This window comes from Falco punctatus (assembly GCF_963210335.1).
Source record: "Falco punctatus genome assembly, chromosome: 6".
Lineage (NCBI taxonomy): Eukaryota > Metazoa > Chordata > Aves > Falconiformes > Falconidae > Falco > Falco punctatus.
In genome coordinates this window covers 70,521,876-70,543,239 of record NC_137585.1, presented here as the reverse complement: position 1 = coordinate 70,543,239, position 21,364 = coordinate 70,521,876, and the positions used below count along the sequence as shown (strand labels likewise).

Here is a 21,364-nt window from a genome sequence, read left to right as displayed (position 1 = left end):
CATGGGCACAGAGCTGGATGCTTTCTCCCAGATCAGCCAGCAACCCAAACCTGCTATGTTTGGCATTAAACCTACAGGGAGCTGGTGCAGCATCTTTGCTCTCACAGGTAAGAGGTTCAGGGTGGCTCCAGTGAAGTCCCTTTCAAAGGGAACTGGTCACACACTTCCCTGCCACTCAGGACATTGTTTGGGTCCCTCTCTGGCATGGGCATTTAATGGGATATTTGGGTAGCTGGTTGGGTAACTGTGTGAATGAGAACAAACTTTTAGAACCCTATGAGGACCTGGCTGCCTGATGGAGTGAGATGGTTACGTACTAGCAGAGGAAGATCTTGCCATACCCTGGAGCAATAAGGCTCTTGTAGTTTTGAAGGGAACAGGGGGTGCTTGCTATCCCTATGTCCCACTCCCAAACACACCAGAGTTCAAGTAGTGCAGAATACACAAGATACAAGTGAACAGGAGCTGCAGTGGATAACAAAAACTGGAAATGGGTCTAGGACCCCCAAAAGGGGTGGTTTCAAACAGCACATTGGTATTGGAAGCAGAGAGCTGTAAAATATGGAGAGAAATACCACCAGAAGGCACCAACTCCTTGCTCCTGGCTTGTTCGGAGCTCTGAAGTCAACTGAAATAATTGTTTTGTACAGGAATAATACCACTGAAGGTGACTGGTAGCATTTTACCCAGTCTGAAGGAGCCTCTTACTCAGATCCTGCCAATGCCTCATCCCTGGGAGTGGAAGATAAAGTTTTGCACCGCTCTCTTGAGAGGCTGTGGCTCCTGGTCCTAGGGCAGAGGTTCAGCTTTGCAGGGTGGTGGTGGCTTTACCTCCACTGAAGCCAACAGGGTGAAAAAATGCCGCCTTGCACATTCATGTACTGAAACACCTTCTTGATCACCTAAATGACCTTTCAAAATCTCTTCCAGCCTTATTTTTGATAAACCTGGGTTGAGTTGCTCGCTTTTCATCTGACCGAATTTGATGTTAGGCCTTTAATCCAAAGGAAAACTCCATGCAAAGGCACAGGAGAGTTATGAGCATGAGTCATTCCATCTGCCTAAGCACCTTTCCTAGAAGGTATCCAACTCTGTCTTCACTATAGAGGGAGCTCAGAGGCCTTGATTACACAACAGGTGGTGATTAAAGGTATCAGATGGGTTCATAGCTAGCTTTTATTCTCTTCTGCATCATAGTCTTTTTGCAGCATCAGTAACAAGCCATTTGGGGTGGGATTAATGCCCTTTGGGGTGGGATTAATGCATATATGTATAGAGGAGCTGGCTTTGCTGCTTTGCACCTTTGATAAGGCCAGGAGGGAAATCCACTCTACAGCATGCACTGTTGAAAGCAGTAAGTTTTGGCAATGTGTCCTACATGGATTCACAATAAATCTCAATATATCCCTTCCCTGAATAAACGTGTAAGTCAACAGAAGCAGGTGTTACTTACAATGCTTCCAGGAGTCCCAGGCAGCCCAGGCTCACCCTGTGAAGATACAACACCAGCATAACCCCATTCCCCCCAAAAATAGTGGTGCCATTCAAGATTTTAGCCTCCAAACACACTCTCTCTCATGCAAGGTTATAAGTGGGAATGTGCAAACCTACAGATCCACCCTTGCCTCCCTTCTCTCCAGTGATCCCCTAGGAGGTGGAGAGAGAGGCAGGATGAGAACAAGCTGTGGTAAGGGGAATCAGAAGTCTCCCCTCTTCTTGTCAGCTCAGCATCCAATGGGCTAACAAGCCTATCTTTGAGCAGCTGAGCTAATGAAATATGGATTTCAACATCTCTCCAGTGGAGGAGTTATCTAATATTTAATAATATTATTAGCCTCTTCCTCAGCGGGTGGGCTTATTAGGGACTTTCCCCTAGCCAGCTGTTTGGTTTCACAAAGTTTGTAGAAACACCCTGTCTTTGAGACCTCTGACAATGTAGCTGGTCTTAGCCCATGTTTTCCAAAGCTATTAGAGGGGGATCAGACAGACAGAACCTAAGTGTATCATTTCCCTTTCTTCCTCACCAGACTGAGACAGCGAAGCATTTTTTTTCCAGCAGTGTGGGGCTGGGGACATTTTTACACACTCAGAAACCCCCAGTGCACAGTCCTGCTATTTAACTTGTGCTCTAGTTAATCAAACAAGAAGGGAGAAACAGCCCTAATCTTCCCTTTGAAGAGGAGATCCCTCTCCCCATGAGAAAGGGAGGCAGATTTCTATGCCTTGCAGACTGTAAGGCAGAAAAATAATACAGTTCTTTCTTTGATTGGTATTGCACTATCCAAGTCCACCCTCTCTCAACTGCTCCTTTAGGGACTGCCTTACATCCTTTCCAGGCTGCCCTGTATCGCCTTTTATCCCCTGTTCTCCAGGGCGTCCTGGGAGTCCGGGTGGACCCTGCGAGAAAGGATTCAGAGAAGCAATCAGAAATAGAGCATGTCCAGCAGGTCAATAAGGTAAAGCAAACAAGAAAAATGTTGGCCATTCTGTGATTTTTCACGCAAGAAATATTTGCACATGGATATTTCTAAGGGGGTACTCTGGTTGGGATGGAGAAGGAAGTCCTCTCCTCCTGCCCAGACCAGGGGTGCCAGGGCAGCAGCAGAGCAACCTCCCCTGATGCCCCACTACTCACCCAGGCAGAAAATTGTAATAATAGTAATTATTACCCTGATTCCTCTCTCTCCCGGTTCTCCAGGGACACCAGTTTCTCCCTAAAAGAGAGGAGGAGTAGCTTTTGAAAGTTTGCTTCCCTCAGGCTGAACTTTTGGTGATACTGATTTTACTGCACTTACACCTGGAGGAACCACTTTAAAGGGAGAGAACCAAGCTCACCTACCATTGCAGTGGCTCTAATGTGAGTTAGATCTCCGCTTTGGCATTGCTTAATGCTTGGAAAGCCAAGGCAAAGCAGGCTTATGGCCATATGAGATGTCTTAAATTAGAGGTGGTGTTTTACAGCAGTTCCATAAATAAAGTAAGTGGGATAGGAGATGTAGGGTGATAGTATTCATAAATAGGGGTAGAATGAGGTTATTTCCACCAAAGTTCACTGTTATTCATGGCGTACTGTTTCCTGCATCTGCTGTAGAGCATGAAGAAATATTTCTCAAGGAAAATACAGTTTAGTTCTTTTTTGGCCTTTCTTTTCAAGCCTTCAGATTTGGGAGGTGAAACAACAGCTGAAATAAAGAAAAGCCAAGGGCCAGATGAAGGAAATTCTTCATAGTCTCATCTACAATAAGGACAAGTAAAAAGGAAATAAAATGAGTAGAGGTCAGCTTCAAAACAAATCAAAGGGTGTAATTTTCTAGCTGCTGTTTAACTAACCTGTGCAATGCTTTGCCCAGGGGTGTTGAGGGTCTTTAAAGATTTATGTGGGGTGACTAAATTCATGAAGCAAAGTCTACCAAGACTCATGAGATACCACCTCTCACACAGGACATCCTGCTTTTGCATTGTTCCCAGGACCTCCAGGGAAGTTGGTCAGTCTTGGAGGTGAGATGCTGGGCTGGATAGACCTTCACTCTAACTCAGTGCAGCCCTTCTCCTACACTGTCATACCAGGAGCTCCAGCGGTGAGTTAGCTTGCTGTGTTTGGTACCCATGTAACTGGAAGGTGTGGGCTCCCCCTTGATTACCTTGGTCCCAGAGGTGCCTTTCTTCCCTGGTTCTCCCTACAACACAATGCAGAAGTGCAAGGTTACATTTCCATCTGTGACCAAGTTTATTACCCTAACTTCCTCCTCAGGTTAACAGCTCTTACTCTGAAATCACCAGTGGCTCTGAAGTCAGGGGTGTCTGGCAGCAGTACCTCAGGATTGTAAACACAGCTGCTGCTTTTTTTTTCTTTTCAAGACTTCCCTTGGTGTTCCTATTCCATCTGATGTTCAGGGATCAACTCAGCCCTTTGAACTGAAGAAATACCTTTATTGACTGCGGTTAGGTAAGGCTTTCCAGAAGCCATTTATGATGCTTTTGTGAGGGGCCACCTTGTTTGAAGAAGCCTTTTATGATGCTTTTGTGAGGAACCACCTTGTTTGATCGTAAGAGGGAACTATGGTGTCCTAAAGCCAAAAGCAAGCCCGTCCAGGCTGTTGTGGCTGCGCACTGTGCTAGTTCTCTGCACGTCAGACAGACATGACTCAGTGATGAAAAAACATGATGTTGAATAACAAGAAATGTTCCATGCAGGCAGTGCAGCACAAATACCATGGTGCCATGCACTTGTTCCTCCCAGACCGAGGGTAAAGAGACTCAGACCCGAAACATAGCCTAAAGCAGACCCTAATGACAATCTGCAAGGGATCTACCTCCTCACTTGCAATCAAAGAGCAGACAGAGCAAATGAGAAGTTAGATCCCTTGATGAGCAAACCATCATGCCTAATTAGAGGTAGTTCATTGGCTGCTTGTGCTGAAACCTGTCTCTTCCCCAACCAGGCCTGTATAAAATGAATGTTTCTGAGTGGTCCCATCCTGTCACTGGTTCCTACTTGCTATTGCAATGGCATAACCTGGGGTTGTTAGCTTGGTACTGAGTGGTGTACCAAGGGGTTCGGCGTGACCATACGGCTGGATTGTTAGCTTCTACTTACATCTTTACCTCTTAGTCCGGTCTCGCCTGGTTTCCCAGGTAATCCTGGTTCACCTTTCTCTCCCTTAAGACCTATATCCCCCTAAAGAAAACAAGACTGTTGTTACATTCCTCTTCTGCATTTCACAGTTCTCACATTAGACATTGTGGAGCAGGTTCAGACAGCATGCCAGGCCCAGTGGCCATGCAATTGCTTCCACATTCCTGGCTGAAGCTTGGGCTCAGAGCATCTACCCTGTGCCAGGAAGGGTTGTGCTTATAGTATTTGCTTAGTGGGCTGGACTGGGAAGCATCTGTCTCTAATGTAGTCCATTCAGACTCCGCAATCAGCCTTGGCAGACACTGCAGGACAGACTCTTCTGAGGATCTCCACCTCCAGGAAGCTTTGCAGCTCAAATGAAGTGACCTATTAGAACAGACCCAGGAGTTAGGTCTGGTCTTGAGAGTGCGGTGTAGGCACACGGTCAGTTGCCCCTCCATGTTTTAACTTCTATTCCCATGTAAAGTCAGTTGAACTCTCGTGGATGGGTATTTATGCATTGGCTTTAATTGATGTTTGTACAACAGAGACTTTCCTCATCACTCAACCACCTCACCATGCCTTCTCCCAACCCTAAATACCTCTTGCTGTTTTCTTCGCTTTGCAACTGCATTAACACATCTTGTTAACACATCCCGTCATGGATGCATCTCATTTATCTTTTTTGATATCAAATTTCTCCATGCCCATCAAGCTCATCCAACCTAAATATTCTCTTCACTGGGCTATGTATCAGGCTGTAATATTTCTCACATTCATATGGTCCTTCAGCCAAGCCTGTGGAGCAACACTGTTTGAGAAACATACACAGCGAAACATATGCACTGAACAAACATGACATTTGGGATGTTTCTTGACCTCTCTTGACCAGTTTTGAACCATTGCTAGGAGGAATCCTACAAGCCAGGATTTGCAGGATTTTTTTAAGGCCTCACTGAATATGCAAGAGCATCTTTTGTTTTTCTGTAGGGCTCTGCATGTCATATGAAGACTTCAGCAAAGCCTGATTTGTTCAGACCTTTCAGCTTTAGAATGCTCTCTGCATTTCGACACAGCCCTATGGCAAAGATAAAAACCCCACTGACTCAAGTTGCTTTGGCTGACATAGATATCAGTCATGAGACAATGCTTTACATGTGGCAATCCCTGCACAGACTCACCTTCTGACCTGGTTTGCCAGACAAACCTACATTTCCCTGCAGAAATACAGAACATTAGTCATATGGCAAGAATGATACAGTAGAATAATTTCAGGTGAGGGTCCTCTGTTGTATCTAAAGGGTGTAAACATCAGACTCAGTGCTGCAAAGCTGTTCTTTGATTGCAGGAATTACCAGCTGAAACAGCGTAGTAAAATGCAGAGAAAGGGAAAACAGATGATGTCCCAAGAGGCCCTTCTGTAAGCACACACCATCTAGATGCATCTGTCTTCTCCACTTTGAAACCATTAATGCTTTGATTACTAGCTTTGATGGCAGGGTGGGGACCTGAGGTTTTAGGTTTTGCAGGTTTTTGCTGGTTTAAAATCACAGAATCATGTAGGTTGGAAAAGAGGTTTAAGATCATCAAGTCCAACCATTAGATCATCAAGTTCAACCATTAATGATGTGACTATTAAAGTGAAATTACATTAATGAAATGGACTGTTAATGTCCCTGTAGAAGGGAAAACCAAGGCATTAAGCCAGCCTCTACTAGACACCAGTGAACTCACGTAGGAGCCACCAGACACTTGAACCTTCTTAGACACAAAAGTCAGGAAGATAAAGGTCAAGTTCACTTTCAGGACACAAAGCCATTGGAAATGAAGCTTCCTCGGCTTTGCTGTTTACAGAATTACCAGTTGACCCTTGACTCTGTGCTTTCTTCCAGACTCATGAGTGATCCTCTGCCTGCACTTCAGAGGAGCCCCGCCTTGGCACCTGACTGTGGAAGACAGTGCTAATTACCCCATCACACAAGACCACCATGGGATCGCCAACCACAGGGTGACAGCCCAAGTCCTTGTCACCACCCCGTATTAATTTCCCCAAGGGTGAAGGCCAGTAAATTCACATGCATGGAGGTGATAGAGAGATTTTGTCTCTGAACCTCCTGATTTGCCTCCTTAGCCCTCCCCTTTCCACGTACAGTGTACGGCCCTACTCACCCTATCGCCTGGGTCTCCCTTTAGCCCAGGTTGACCAGGAATGCCGAAACCTGGACATCCCTGCAAAAATCAATGATGATGTGCATCTCAGTGTAACGCTTGGGGAGCAGGAGCTTTCCTCTCTGCAACTCTACGTACAACAGAGAGACAGCTAGGACAAACTCTGTGCTGGTACTACCTCTCAGTTTGTCCTTATGGCCACCACAGAGATGCTGTTGTGGAGAGTCAACTTTCAGTAGAGTGCAGTCTGGGGAACCCAGCACATGCCTTGGTTTCCCCATCCTGATCTTGCAGATCTTGTCTGCAATGCTTCCATCACAATGCACAAGCTGTGGTGGCATAACCCTGCTCCGCTGATTATCTCACTCTTGGGAACACATCTTATGCCATGCTTGCTGTTAGCAGTCTCCACCCCACCACCATTTCGCAGCCACCTCAAGGATCAGCCTACCTCCCACCCTTGCTGTAACTGGTGGGAGTTAGTTGCCAGTGCTGTGTTTGGTGCTAAGCAAGATGCAGAGGGAGATATAATGTCTTGCCAGAACAGCTTTCAAGCTCAGGACATAAATTTCCACATTTGAAGCTAGCAGAAAAGGACGGAGAACGTCCTTGGCAGCTGGGTGAGCTGAGCATTAGTAACTGCCTCTCTCACTGACTTCCTTTCAAAGAGCTTTTGACTTCTACATGTGACAAGTCTCCCCTTGGCTTTCAGCATATGGGTGGTCCTTGTTAGCATGACGTGGGAAGGAATTCCATCTGCCTCAGAGTTTCCCTTGTGGACACAAACAAAATAAACCCAAAATAAAAGATGCGCTGAGAAAAGCAAGTGCATTACCTTCTCTCCTTTGTCTCCTTGTATTCCTTTGTCTCCTTGTGGTCCCAGGGCCCCTGTTGGTCCAGTGTCTCCCTTTGAAAAAAAGACATACCCAAAGCTTATAATATCATGCAGGAAGCCAAGCCCTGTTCATGTGGTTCCCTAGAACTGCATTTTGCACTTCTAATACACTCCGAAAACCATTCCCTTGCCAAAACCACCCAACCATCCACCTTTGGGTTTATAATGAAACTTTGCAGTATCTCATCTTCTGTCATACAAAACTCATCACAGTAGTTACACCCTCTCCAGCCATGCAACTGCTGTATTGTAGAACACCATTTATAGTGTATGAGCAGGATAAAATTAAGATTTTTTTATTTCCCTGCAGATTGGCAATGAGCTATCAAGACAAAAAGATTGAGATATTCCAAGCCAATTCCAACATGGGGACACTGCAAGAGTCCCGGCCCACTACCTAAATGCAGCCAGCCTAAAAGAAGAGAGACATTTTTGCTAAACAGTGTCAAGCAGTCTGCACAATAAGGCCAATAAAGGGAGGTGGCTCCAACATCCAAGCCCAGTGAAAAGGACAAAACCTGTTGTCTCTGTAGGGTGCAGGAGGTATGAAGCACTGCAGGGTATTTCACAAATGTCAGCTGTCAAAAAGCCAAGAGGAGTTAGTCCTGCAGTAAATACTTCTTACATAGATGAGGGAGATCTTTTATTTCTTTGCAGGTTGGCAGTGAGCTATCAATAATAACAATAACAATAATAATAATAATAATAATAATAATAATAATAATAGATATTCCAGGCCACATTTCACCATGAGGCCACTGAAAGAGTGAACTGTAGCCACTGTGCTATAAAGTAGATGTACAATACGGACAATATAGTCAGGGAACAGCTCTGTCTCAGTGGTCTCCTTGGTATGAGAAATTCAGTTTTCTTCCGTCATGGGGAGGCCAAACACTGAGTCAGAGGCCTAAATGATGTGGGGAGATCTCCATCCATGGAGATGCTCAGCACACAAGACCCTGAGCAATGTGACTCAGCTTTGAAGTTGGCTCTGTTTTGAGCAGGAGGTGGGACTAGAGACTTCCAGAAGTCCCTTCCAGCCTCAGCTGTGCTTTGATTTTATGTCAATGCCTCCCTTGGCTGGATAGTATCTTCTGTGCGTGGGCTGGATCTGCACTTCAGCAATCTCTCCCTTCTAAAACTAGCACATGGAAATCCCAAATCCCCCCCCAGACTAGGGCTAGAAAGAGAATGCCAGGTACAAAATGTTAATAAAAGCAAAAGAAATACCAGCAGGGCAAGACTACTGCTACTTTTTCAACATCTCCTCTCCACTCAGTCACAAGGGAGATATGGTTCAGATGGTGAAACATGGTACGGCCTTCACTTTTTCAGCTGAAGATCTCATCTAAGTTTCAAGCAGTGCTAATTAATGGACTTACCCTGACACCTTTCTTGCCTGGAGGTCCCAAAATCTGAGGATAAAAAGAAATCACAGCAATGTTCTCTTATTTGGGAAAAAAGTATCTCCCTTTCAAAGGAGGGTCTATTCAAATCACCTTTTCCAAAACAAAAGAATCTCAGCCTTGTTATGGGATAGGACCTGCACTGGTGGTTAGAAAGGGCTACAAATCAGAATGGGCTACAAGCCAGAAAGAACCACAAGCCAAATCCCAAACCCAGTGAAGCTTGTGAGGAATCCCATCAGCTTCTGTAGGTTTTGGCTCTAGGTATGGAACTGAACGATCACACATGCAAGGTACTATTAGCAGAGAGCTGCTGTAGCCTTTGCTAACACACACCAAGGACTGACCTTCAGACAGCAATGTCTCTGCTCATTCAAGCATCCTCCATAACACATCAGTCTGTCCTGGTGGTGGGCCTTAGTCCTTAATGCAATCTCCAGCTGCTCCCACACCATGTGCAGCAATGCCATGGGACATGCAGTGGTGGCTGCCACCAAGTTTTCTCCTTAGAGCTGCCCTAGCATTTAGAGATGTGAAGCAGCAGAGGGACATGCTGCTTCAGCAGGGACCAGAGCAGCCCCATCACGAATGAGGAGCTTGAGCACGGGGACAGGCCTGGAGCACAAGGCTTCAGTGGTGGGGAGGCTTTATTCTCATGTTTCCTGCACAGCAGTGAAGCTCCTTTGAGGAGACAGTGGGCAACTATCTTGCAGGGCTGGGAATACAAGAAGTGGAGCAAGGGAGCAGAAGACATAGTTGGCTGGAGGGTCAGGGAAAAGGTCCATTAGTTTTTCCTGCAGTTCAGTGGGACACATCTCTCTTGGTCCTCAGTCTACTGGCACCACTGGTGGTGATGCTGCATAGCTATAGGACAAGAAGGTCTGTAATCCACTCATAGTTACCCCCATAGCTGGAGCACCTGGGAATCCTGGCTTCCCCTGCAAGGCAAAAGGATGTAAAATGAACAATTTGGGGCAATGAAAAATTTCTGCTCATTTTTTCCCCCTATTCATTCCTTAAAACAGCTCAAAACCCATCTCAGAAGCACAACAGCAAAACAGCATTCAAGTACATCCCTGCTGGCTTCACCTCTGCGTAAGCCTCCCCATAAACACACTCAACTGTACTTGCAAGAGCTGCACACATAGAACAAGTTGGGGAAAGTCGGGATACTCTCACCTGAGCTAGTCAAACATGTTGCTCTCTTACTGTTCGACTTACTTGGTCTCCCTTCTGCCCTGGAGGTCCTGGGAGTCCCTGCAAGACATCAAAAGAGGATTTCCACCAAAATGAAAAAAGATTCAGCACTTTCAATCCCTGCTGTAGTGAGAAGCTCCCAGCCAGATGGAGGGAGAAAGCTTTTCAGCCCAATTTTTCACTAACTACAAGACAGCTCTGCCAAACAGTTATGGGGTGAGAGAGGGAAATCCCCATGCTTATCTTGAACATGCCTGGTTGCCATCTACCAGAGATGAAGTGCAGAGCAGCAAGCTCTCATCCCAGGAAAAGCTATTGAAGATGGTCCTTTGCAAGCAAGAGAAGGTATGGAGACGGCTATGAGACGAATGGGAGCCACCAGACAAGGTCAGTGCTTTGCCTAACCCCCAGCCCCAGGTCTCTGCTCAGAGCTGGAAGCTGCAAGTACACACACTCGCTGTGCTTGCAGGGCTGCTCCTGCAAGGTGCACTGGCTCGAGGAAGACTGACAGCGTATTTCCATTTTTCACTAGCTTTTCTTAGCAAAAATGCTGCTGTCTCTTTGATCTTTGAGTTTATAATCAAACACATGTGCAGAACAAGTGCAGCTGGGGGAGCTGTCAAAACCTGAAAGATAGCTCAATAAAAGCAACCTGTGAATACTCAGTATGGACCAGCAAAGAGTATTCAAAGTTTGTTTGTCAGTGTTTGCTAGCTGCAGACTGTCCCAGAGATTTACCATTTGTGCAAAGTCTAGTCCATGCATGACAGCACCTTCAACATCAGCAAGCTCCTGAACCTTGAAGTTACGTGGCATGCAGCTACGTGGCCCAGTTACATCTGGCCAGACTGGAAGAAGCCTTTGGGGGGGACCTCAAATTCCCTCCCTCTGGATCTCCAGCCAGATACCTCAACTGCTCTGTCCTGAGCCCCAAAACAGAGCCAGTGCTTCTTCCCCTCCTACTTTGCACTTCAGTGCTGGCCAGTCTCACCTTTTCCCCTTTATCACCACCTTGCCCTTTGTCACCCTGGAAAACAGAAGATGCTTTAGTTAAGACAAGGATCCACTGGCAGGGCAGGACGAGCCTGGAGGTTTGCACACTGCAGAAGAGCCTGCTAAGCAAGTTTCCTCCACTGGAGATTGTGAAAGCAGGGAGGAAAGCAAGTAAAAAAAAAAATACATTTTTTAACATGTATTTCATATATGGCACATAGCGTGTTATATATGTAGTCCATGCATTGATAGATATTGTATATTGCATATTAATTACCAGTATAGTACATATAATATATTGCTATCTTGTATAATCAAACATATTACTATACATACTTTATTTATAATGCCTAATATTAAATTGCATATTTTTTATAAAATTAAATATAGTTACTATATAGTTCTACCACAATAATCTGCTATATAACATATATAAATATTTATATATATATATATGAACTACCTATGAGAAGCTCAATGTAACCTGGCAATGTGCACTCACAGCCCAGCAAGCCAACCAAACCCAGGGCTGCACCAAACGCGGCGTGGCCAGCAGGTCCAGGGAGGGGATTCTCCCCCTCTGCTCTGCTCTGGTGAGACCCCACCTGCAGTGCTGTGTCTGCTCTGGGGCCCCCAGCATAAGAAAGACACGGACCTGTTGGAGCAAGTCCAGAGGAGGCCACGAAGATGATCAGGGGGCTGGAGCACCTCTCCTAGGCAGACAGGCTGAGAGAGCTGGGGCTGTTCAGCCTGGAGGAGAGAAGGCTCCGGGGAGACCTTAGGGCGGCCTTCCAGTACCTAAAGGGGGCTTATAAGAGAGATGGGGACAGACTTTTTAGTAGGGCTTGTAGTGACAGGACAAGGGGGAATGGTTTTAAAGTAAAAAAGGACAGAGCTAGATTAGATATTAGGAAGAAATTCTTCACTATGAGGGTGGTGAGACACTGGCACAGGCTGCCCAGAGAAGCTGTGGCTGCCCCATCCCTGGGGGTGCTCAAGGCCAGGCTGGACGGGGCTTGGAGCAACCTGGTCTAGTGGAAGGTGTCCCTGCCCCTGGCAGGGGGCTGGAACTAGATGGTCTTTAAGGTCCCTTCCAACCCAAACCATCCTATCATTCTATGATTCTATAATACAATATATATACATTACTATATATATAGATGGACTATCCTGAGCTTGATCAGACTCTTTCCTCCCAAGGAGCTTGAGAACTGAAGATGAGACAGTCTTCTGGAAAAAATTGAGGTTTAACAGCATAGATAATGTGCAGGTCAGGGGTTGCAGGGTAGGTCCAGGCTTAGCTCAGAGGCTGAGCATAACCAAGATAGCAAAGTGAGATGTTGGTCGGGGGCCCAGTTACTATGGGTTCTATATTTACTTTTTTTTTTAATCTTAATTTTTAAAACTTTGTTGGGATTTGATTAATTTGGAGGCACACCCTTGGCCCAATCAATTCTTCTTCCCTAGGTGGTCCTGGTTCACTCTAAATGAAAATGAGCAGCTGTGATTGCCTCCTGCACCTTCTGCTGTCAACTCAGAAAGAACTCATAAACATCAACAGTCACCTCACCAGTAAGCACCCCGCCAGATTTTGCTCTTTCTCCCCATTGCTTTGCATCAGCAGTCCGTGAAACACCCACCCACAGACCCATATTCGTGTGTATGAAGACTGGGCAAGTCAAGGAGGTCTTTACTCTCGTGAAGAGCAAGACATAAGCAGCAAACCTGCTGTTACGTTTTCAAAGACTTTACAGATTTAAGATCCTTTTTTATTTTATGAAATTAAAAAGCACCACTGTAAAGGGAAGCAAACTACTTTGTTTCATGCTGAATGAAATGTTTCCTTTGATACTAATTTTTCCTTCATTTTCTATCTATTTGAAGTATGAAAATAATTTATTTTGGGCTCAACATGGACATTTTTTGAGCTTTAACAGACATGAAATAAATCAGTGACGCAGATCCATTTGGCCATCAGCAGTTAACTCAAAGAGTATATCCTGAGTTACCTGCAGAAGAGGGTATGCAGAGGGCCATACAACCCAATCCTAAGTGGTTGCTCCTCCAAGAGCTGTAACAACTTGGGACCATGCTGAGTTTCCTTACCACCTAAACCCACACCTGGCACTCCCCATACCAGGGAAAATTCAGACTTCCTGAGCCTTTCTCTGGTGTCAAACTTCAACATGAGCTCAAGCCAGGTACTTCAGGAAGAGGCAAACATCCACTCAAACCTGAATTGAGAGGCATTTCTCCTGGCTTAGGAGAAAGTCTCCTTCCTCCTACAGCAGTCATCCCTGTATATGCCAAGATCAGCTGATTCCTCCTGCACTTGCAGCTTTCCAGGTATTTTGTCACATGGAGAACCTGGAGTTGAACTCCCACATCTCCAAGAGTAGTGGGAGCTGGGAGGCATGCAGCAGTATGCAAGAAAATCTTCCTGTCTGCCATGAGTCCCTTCCCGACCAGTCCTTGCCATCCATCATCTTCCCTGGGTTCATTGCAGAGTTGCCAGATTTGGACTGGAGCTACATTTGTCTGGTTCCTTTCCTCTGGCAGCACCAAGAGGCCAAAACTGTTCCCCACCACTGACCCCAGGCTCCTAAGCAAGGTGAGAGAACTGGTCAAGTCAAGGTTTCCTTCTCCCCCAACAGAAAGATGGGCATTTTCAGAAGAAAAGTTAAACTTCAGGATGGGCCGTGTCACCTCTCACAGGGCTGGTCTTTCTCTGCTGGGAACTTAGGAATGAATCTGGGTCTGGAAGGTTCAGAGGAAGGTGTCCAAAATGCACATATGAGACAATCTGTTCCTTACATCTTCCTCTCAAAACACATCTAATGTGAACTTCTACAGTTCTGCAGAGTCTCACTGGCCAGAAAAATGCCTTTTATTATTTTATTAGATTATCACAACTTGCTACCATTCTAGGTCTCTGCAGCACCCTGCAGGAATGACTTCCACAGGCCAGTGGCTGCTGATGTGTAAAATTATTCCCTTTCATTGCTTTTGAGTAAGAGGTCAACATTTCCACAGCCTATGGTGATGGTTAGAGCTAGATGCTTTCCTTGGCATCTGAGTACCAGGCACAGGGACTCAGGTTCAGCGTTTCAGTACCCACCTTTGGTCCTGGTGCTCCTGGAGGTCCCATCACCCCCTGAAAAAAACAGAAGAAACAGTGAAAGCTCAGACTTTAAAACCCAGTGTCTTCCCTTCTCTCACCCTTTCCAGTTGTAACCATAGGATGTGCCCTCCAGGGAAAACCACGATGGCAGGTATTGGAGGAGTGTCTGGAGACACTGAACCCTCCAAGGAGATTTTAGCTGCAAATCTCAACACAAAATTGCCAACCTACCTGCTCTCCTTCTTCACCTTTCAAGCCAGCAGTGCCGGGAATGCCGGTTCCTGCCATTCCCTGTAAGGTAAGCAGAGCATTGCACTCAGGGAACCTGGTCCTCAAAGATGCAGAGCATGACATGTCCCACCTGGATATCTGCTTCAGAGATCTACTCTTAGCCACCCTGCAAAGCAGGAAGGGAGGGATTTGCTGTGTAAACATTTGGCTGAGACATATGTCTAATCAGTAACCTTCAGGCAAGGTACAAACAACAACTTGGACGAGACAATTACAAACAAGGGTCTGTAGGTGTTTTCAGTGGCCATTGGAAGCAGGGTGGGGGGTTCAATGAAGCAGCCCTATCCAAGGGACAGGGAGCGTGCAGGGCTCGAGCCGTATTTGGGAGGAAACGTTGCTCTCACCAGCAGGAACTGCAGAGGAGACCTTCTGCTGGGTAGAAACAAGAGGACTGTGAGGAAAAATGGACTTGGATGGAGATGAAGCATCTATTCTACCATGCAGAAAATCAAACCCAGACAAGCAGGGAGTGAAGGGGAATGGTGGGAGATCCTGAAGTATCTCCCCACATGTCTATCCTGCTATTACTTTCTCTCAGCTGTTCTCAGCTCCCCCTTGGACTGATGGATTCCACAAGCATCTGATGTGAGAGTAATGACCTTTTCTCCCCTTGGTCCAGGCAGTCCAGGAACACCATGTAGCCCTACAGGGCCTGGCAAGCCAGGTTTCCCCTGAAAAGTAAGACACATCATCAATTCTTTTTCTTTCAAACTGTTTGTTACCCATCGTACTAAAGAAAAGTTCTATTTTTAAATCTGTAGAAACCCAAGCAGAGGAATATATATCCTGATGGGCCTATCTTAACAGCTGCTTTGCAACTGAGGATTTATAGAGATACCTATGTATTCCCAAATTTCCTTTTCACCCACAAATAAGATATGAATCACTGGCTTTACTCAGGAAGAGAAAGTAAAGATGTGTTTGCTTGTTACATGGGAAGAAAAAGCCTGGGTACCCATGTCGATCTGGCAGTGGCTGTTTTCTGCAGTGGCTCTTCATGGCTGTGTTGCTGTGAAAAGGTGACCATAGTAATGCTTGCTGGTGTAGAAATGGCGAAGACTGACATATGGAAATGGCTGGTCTGTGGGATATAACTTTACAGTATGGCAAAGGTAACAAAAAAAAAAAAAAAAGCCCATGTATCATAAAGGACAGTAACAGGCACCTTGGGAAGGATGCAAGAACAGGGCATGCATATAGTCTCTCAGTAATCTTTCAGGTTTGAGCCATTTGTAATGCAGGGACTTCCCAAACCCAGCTTGGCTTCTTCTATTCCTAGTAGTCCCCCATGGACATTTTTTTCTTCTCTTATCTCCCCTTGAACTCAAAATTCCTACACCCCAAACACCCTTGTGGGACTTTTATGAAGAAGTGGCTCTTTGCTTTGAATCTGCTTCCAGCTCAGCCTGTTTACTGTCCCACACTTTTTGATCCCGCACTTTTTGTCCCACCTTCTTGCCCTCCCCTGGACCTGCCCCAGTTGTTCTCTGTCCTCCTGGGACCAGGGGAGTGGGATGTGGGAAGAAGAAGGGTTGCACTCAGCTGCTCCATGGGTGAAGGAGACAGAGGAGTCTCAAGGGTGAATCACTGTTGCTTTGGAGTAGTCTTCATGAGGTGACATTTATTATCACCTGCCAACATAACTGACTATGCTGGAGGGTTTATCATCAGGGCAAGCATCATGATGGACGCACTTCTCACAGCTTTGCTCCATGCCACGAGGTAGAGGCACGCCCTTGCTTTTGGCAAAATGAATGGCTGTTATCCCGTGTCTTTGATGGCCTTTTAGCATTTTCCTTGTGGCAATTCCTGAGTGACAGGTCAACAGAATGAAGCTGACAAAGTGAGAAATGCTTAATTGGCCCTGTTTAATCTGCCTACCCTTGTCAACAGAGTGAGGCATCCCAAAGTGGTGGCTGATGAGAACTGGCAGTAGACATTGTCCCTCTACACCCAGTCCATGTGGCAGAAGGCATCTCAAGGCCAATGGCCCATTCCCACCGTGGCCAGAAGCTCTTCCTCAGCAACTGGCCATTGGTGGACCACTCACCGGCTCTCCCATGCCTCCTCTGTCACCCTTGAGGCCATTCCTTCCACGAGGGCCCTGCATGAAGCACAGGGAAGTCTTACTGCATGTCCCAGCAGACCTTTATGGGTCTTGATGGACATCTGGTAAGTAGGGAAACCAGAGCTATTGGGCAGCTTAGAAATAAAAATAAAAAAAGGCTTCTCATCACATGCAAAAGTGAAAGCCTATCTCAGGTACTTACCCTGGTACCTGAATCCCCTGGTTCACCCTGAAACACAAAGGACAAGGAGAGTTACCATAGGGTGGTAATTAGAGAAAGGGTCCTCTCTAAACCTAGTCCCAGCAAAAAGCTCCTGCAGGCTGAAAAGCCCAGAGACCAAAACTCCCACCCCCAAGGGAAGACAGAGCTTTAGTAGAGGTGTCTGCTATCTTGCATGCTCCAGGCACCTCAGCCCGAAATATCTGGTGTCAACCCCCCACCTTAGGGTAGAGGAGGGGGATTTAGGTCTCTTGATGTCTGCTGAGACTTTTTGACCTACCCACAGTGCAAGGAGACATTTGGTGAGAACCATCAGTCCACTTTTGCCTGTGTACAGCACAAGTGATCCTGTGAATTTCACTCTAGCTGCTGAACAGCCCTCCTAGGGACCTGGAGCTGGAAAAGTCTTAGAGGCCACTGAACCTACTCCCATGTCAGACAAGGCTGACTGTAACCTTTTCAATCACCTGTTCCCACTGCGTTGAAGAGCAGGGCCCCTGATGACGGGAACATTTTGCAGACTGCCTCCTTCTATGCCTCAATGGGAGAATCCCATGATGGAGAGAAGATGTGTGCTCCCAGGGCCCCAGAATGAAGAGCATCCAGAGACTGTGGACTATGCTGGGTCTCCTCTTTCTGTGGTATATCACAGAACCATGCTTCAAATAACCATGCTTACCTTGATGGAGATCCCTGGTGGCCCCTGTGGCCCTGGTAAACCTGGTAAACCTGGTGGTCCTGCTACCCCAGGAACGCCCGGCTGCCCTTTCTGTCCCTGCAACAATGAAAACCAGGAAAGGGAGTGATGTGGGCTCTCTCCCAGTTCCCTTCACCTCTGTACCAGCCCTTGAGAGGCTGAAGGGTCCACCATACCTGGGGTATGATACTCACAGTGGGTCCAGGCTGCCCAGTTTGGCCAGGAATCACCTCCACTCCTCCCAGCACATAGCCTGGTTCGCCCTGTGCACAAAGGGAGCAGGGGACACACTCAGCTGCGCTGGGAGGTCTGGGTGCAGACTGGCAGTTTCATGACTTAGGAGCAATTTCAGGATCAGTGTAAGTAACTTTAAAAGCAAACAGTTCCTCCCTGCACCGCAAACCCAAACCACCTGCTTGCTGCAACTCTTTTTCAGGTATCAGAAACCACATGGCCATATCCATGAGCTTTGCTTACTGTCATGGAAGAAAATTAATCAGGGGAAAAAAGGTTGGCTTTCAGCAGGATCTGTTCCCTGATCTTTAGCCATACAGACGACTTAGGTGGATGCAAGGAAGGGGGAGGAACGGGCATTGGGGGATGAAGGAAGGACAATAGAATGGTTCCTGGGATCTGCCCACAACTGATCTTGAAGCCTTACCTTTTTGTGTCTTAAATGTATTCAAACAAGCTTGTTCATAGTGGAAACTCAGAAAGGCAGAATGATCCGTCTAAGTGCTACCTCCTTCTGCAAATAACCAACTGATATGTGCCAAGGGCCTGTGATAAGGACTGAGAAATTTCTCCATAAACACATTCGATTCCTTCTAGCAAAGCTGAAGGACCACTCCCCAGGCTGAAGACTAGCAGTGTGGCACTAGTTATGTGAAGCTCAGAAGTTCATATTCACCAAAGGTCACTGTGCAAATGCTTAGAAATTAAAGATCAGAGCAATACAAAAGCTTTCTCCCAGTGAAACCCAGGAATGAAACTCACTCTGTCTCCTTTTGGCCCCACTGGTCCTGGATAGCCAGGAGATCCCTGGAATGAAAAATAAACCTTGCAGCAAAGCACCCACAAGACCACAGACCTGTCTCTAATAAAATCTGAAATCTCATTCATTCTTAAAGTGGTCATGAAAATAGGTTTTGGTCCCAATATCGAGGGGAGCATCAGCTGGAAGATGGGACATGTCAAATAGCATGAGAGACCTCTTTAATCAACTGAACCAAGCCCAAAAGATGGAGTTAAGTTCAAGATGGTGCCACTGAAATGTTGCTTCTGCACAAGAGCTGGCTGTTTACACCATGTTGCAGCCAACAGAGGTCAGGGACTTAGTTCAATTACACATACACTGGTGTTTTGTGCCATTTGTGATGCTTTCTGATACCTCCCTGACCTCCAGCTCTTACTTCACAAGTGTTCTTCAAGACCCATATTTTATCAGCCCTTGATGGTTGCCTTGGAAATCCTAGGGCATCTCAAATGACCTGGGCACCTTGGAATGTGTACCTTCTCAATACAGCTCTCAGGGCCAAGGGGGATTTATCTGGTCAAATACAGTCATTTTCCTACTAATAGAGCCCAGGTAAAAGCAGAGGAGGTACATTTTGTGACTTCTGATCTAGCGTGCAAAGCTGTGCCACCATCAATGACATCAACAGTGTAGAGCAATTAGTACAGCAAACACAAGGGCATACAAGGTTTGGCTGGCCTGGCAAGATGCATGTTTTCCAGGCAATGTTATGAAATGTTGCATGTTGTGTATGGGAAGTCTGTGAGCAAACGTTGCTGCTGGTGATTATGCAGTAGGACTGATACATATATAGCTGAAGGCAGAGTTCACAGTCTTTTTCTGGACAGCTCTGGTTCACTGAGAGTTGCTTGGTTAGAAATGTGCCCATGTTGTGTCGCATTATTTGCCAGTTCTCTGACCAGAAGGAAGACTCTTTGGAGCTATTTGGTGACATCAACAGCCCCTCATAAAGGCAAAATGGGTCACTTGGGCTTCCTGTCCTGCTCAGCACAATTGGCCTTTGAAAGGCTTGAAAACCAAAGCTTTAGGGTCCCACTGTACTGATTATCTTTGCTGCATTGAAAATACTTACAACGCCACCTTGGATGCCAGGGAGACCCTGCAAAATGGGGAGGGGGGGGCGGGGAGAGAGAGACAAGAGATATTTGAGAGACATGCTCACTCTTATCTTAAACAGCACTTTGACAAAGTTTGTTAAAACAAACACATACCATGAGTCCAGGGGGACCAGGAGGACCTGTGCGCCCCGGTCTGCCTGGCAGCCCAGGAATGCCGTCCTTCCCAGGTAGACCCTAAATACATGGAAAGTAACAGCACGCAGGTTATGGCCCCAGACCTCCAAATCCAAACAGCTTCATGCAGCACTAGCTTTCTGTACCACTTGAGAGAATCCCCAACTGCCACCGTGCACATGCACACATTAGCTTTCTTTTGCCCGATTTTCAAAGCCAGCATGGAGTGGGATATATCAGAACACCAACATAAAAGAACTGAAGATGATTCTTTGCTAGGTCTCTTCCTAATTATTTAGTTGCATATTAATCAAGTGGATGATTCATGCTGGTGGACTCACCCGCTCTCCTTTCTCTCCCTTTGTAGGAAAGCTGTATGAGTCATAGCCTCTGCGAGCCAGTGAGCCTCTGAAGTTCTTGAAAGGAGAAGGAAAATGGAAGAAATGATCAAGAGATTATTATCCACCAAAGGATGGCAAATAAACTCAAACCAGAGTGACCACAAAATACAGACTAGCATGCTCCTTGGCTTATGCAACAAAAGGAAGAAGCAAAGTCGATCATCCAGGAGACCTGTTCATATCATTAGACAATTTAAAGTCCCTTGGAGGTCATCCGTTATTTCTTTTGTCTCAAGCTTGCACTGAAATTGGGAAAACAGGATGGAGAACACAGCATTGTGTGAGGACAAAATGCAGTCAGGGAATATATTGATGCCTCAAAAAGTCTTGGCCCATGTCATCTATAGTTCAGGAGCTTTCTGGCTCAGACAGACTCTAAATATTCTTGGTTACATATCTGCAAGGCTTTAGGGTAGTGTCAATACAATTGTTCTCCCCCATCGGAGAAACTGTGGAAAGGAGTTTGGGAGGCACGAAATAAAGACTCTAATTCAACTGTCCACAGACAGCAGTCACCTCACCCCATTTTAGACTGCTACAGCACAAACATCACCATCTGAGCTATGCTGCCAGTGTGGACACCTACCTTTGAACTGAATCATGACCAGACTGCTCACCACACTGACTACCTGTCCACCAGCTACTACAGAGACCCTAATTTTCTCCAGTGAAGCTAACATACACTGTTCAGTTTTGCTGGCTACAGCCACATCAGTTAACTCACTAGACCAGCACATGGGCTCTGGGGCTGTCCTACTGTTCTTCATGTCCTCTGGCTTCCTGCTTGGTATGAGGAGTGGGTAGATTTGCCCCCTGACATTTTATTTCTGAAGTAAGGAGCAGCAGCAACTTGTTGGTCTGTTCAGTGGCTCACATGGAGCATAGAGCTGAGATGCCACAGGACACCTGTCATGTCTGCATGGAGCTGGCAGATATGAAGCAGGATTTATGGAAAACCTGAATTTCATTGGTTTGCTGGGAAAGAGCACAGGAGGCTGCTGCATTTCCCATGCTGAAATGGCA

General features: G+C 46.3%; 1 protein-coding gene across 1 annotated transcript in view; it reads right to left on the bottom strand.

Annotated features, from left to right (window-relative positions):
- The window catches only part of LOC308066324 (uncharacterized protein), a 117,807-nt gene that overhangs the window by 53,748 nt on the left and 42,695 nt on the right, over positions 1-21,364 (bottom strand). Inside the window, exons 27-48 of the mRNA XM_080393454.1 lie at positions 20,282-20,356; positions 19,920-20,000; positions 19,781-19,807; positions 18,669-18,713; positions 17,867-17,935; positions 17,655-17,750; positions 16,958-16,984; positions 16,738-16,791; positions 15,287-15,358; positions 14,628-14,687; positions 14,394-14,429; positions 10,307-10,342; positions 9,988-10,023; positions 9,062-9,094; positions 7,620-7,691; positions 6,785-6,844; positions 5,797-5,832; positions 4,598-4,678; positions 3,642-3,677; positions 2,670-2,714; positions 2,326-2,397; positions 1,454-1,489 (exon numbers count right to left, since the gene is read on the bottom strand). Coding sequence (XP_080249580.1) covers positions 1,454-1,489; positions 2,326-2,397; positions 2,670-2,714; positions 3,642-3,677; positions 4,598-4,678; positions 5,797-5,832; positions 6,785-6,844; positions 7,620-7,691; positions 9,062-9,094; positions 9,988-10,023; positions 10,307-10,342; positions 14,394-14,429; positions 14,628-14,687; positions 15,287-15,358; positions 16,738-16,791; positions 16,958-16,984; positions 17,655-17,750; positions 17,867-17,935; positions 18,669-18,713; positions 19,781-19,807; positions 19,920-20,000; positions 20,282-20,356 — 1,185 coding nt within the window. The remainder of the gene's footprint in view (positions 1-1,453; positions 1,490-2,325; positions 2,398-2,669; positions 2,715-3,641; positions 3,678-4,597; positions 4,679-5,796; positions 5,833-6,784; positions 6,845-7,619; positions 7,692-9,061; positions 9,095-9,987; positions 10,024-10,306; positions 10,343-14,393; positions 14,430-14,627; positions 14,688-15,286; positions 15,359-16,737; positions 16,792-16,957; positions 16,985-17,654; positions 17,751-17,866; positions 17,936-18,668; positions 18,714-19,780; positions 19,808-19,919; positions 20,001-20,281; positions 20,357-21,364) is intronic.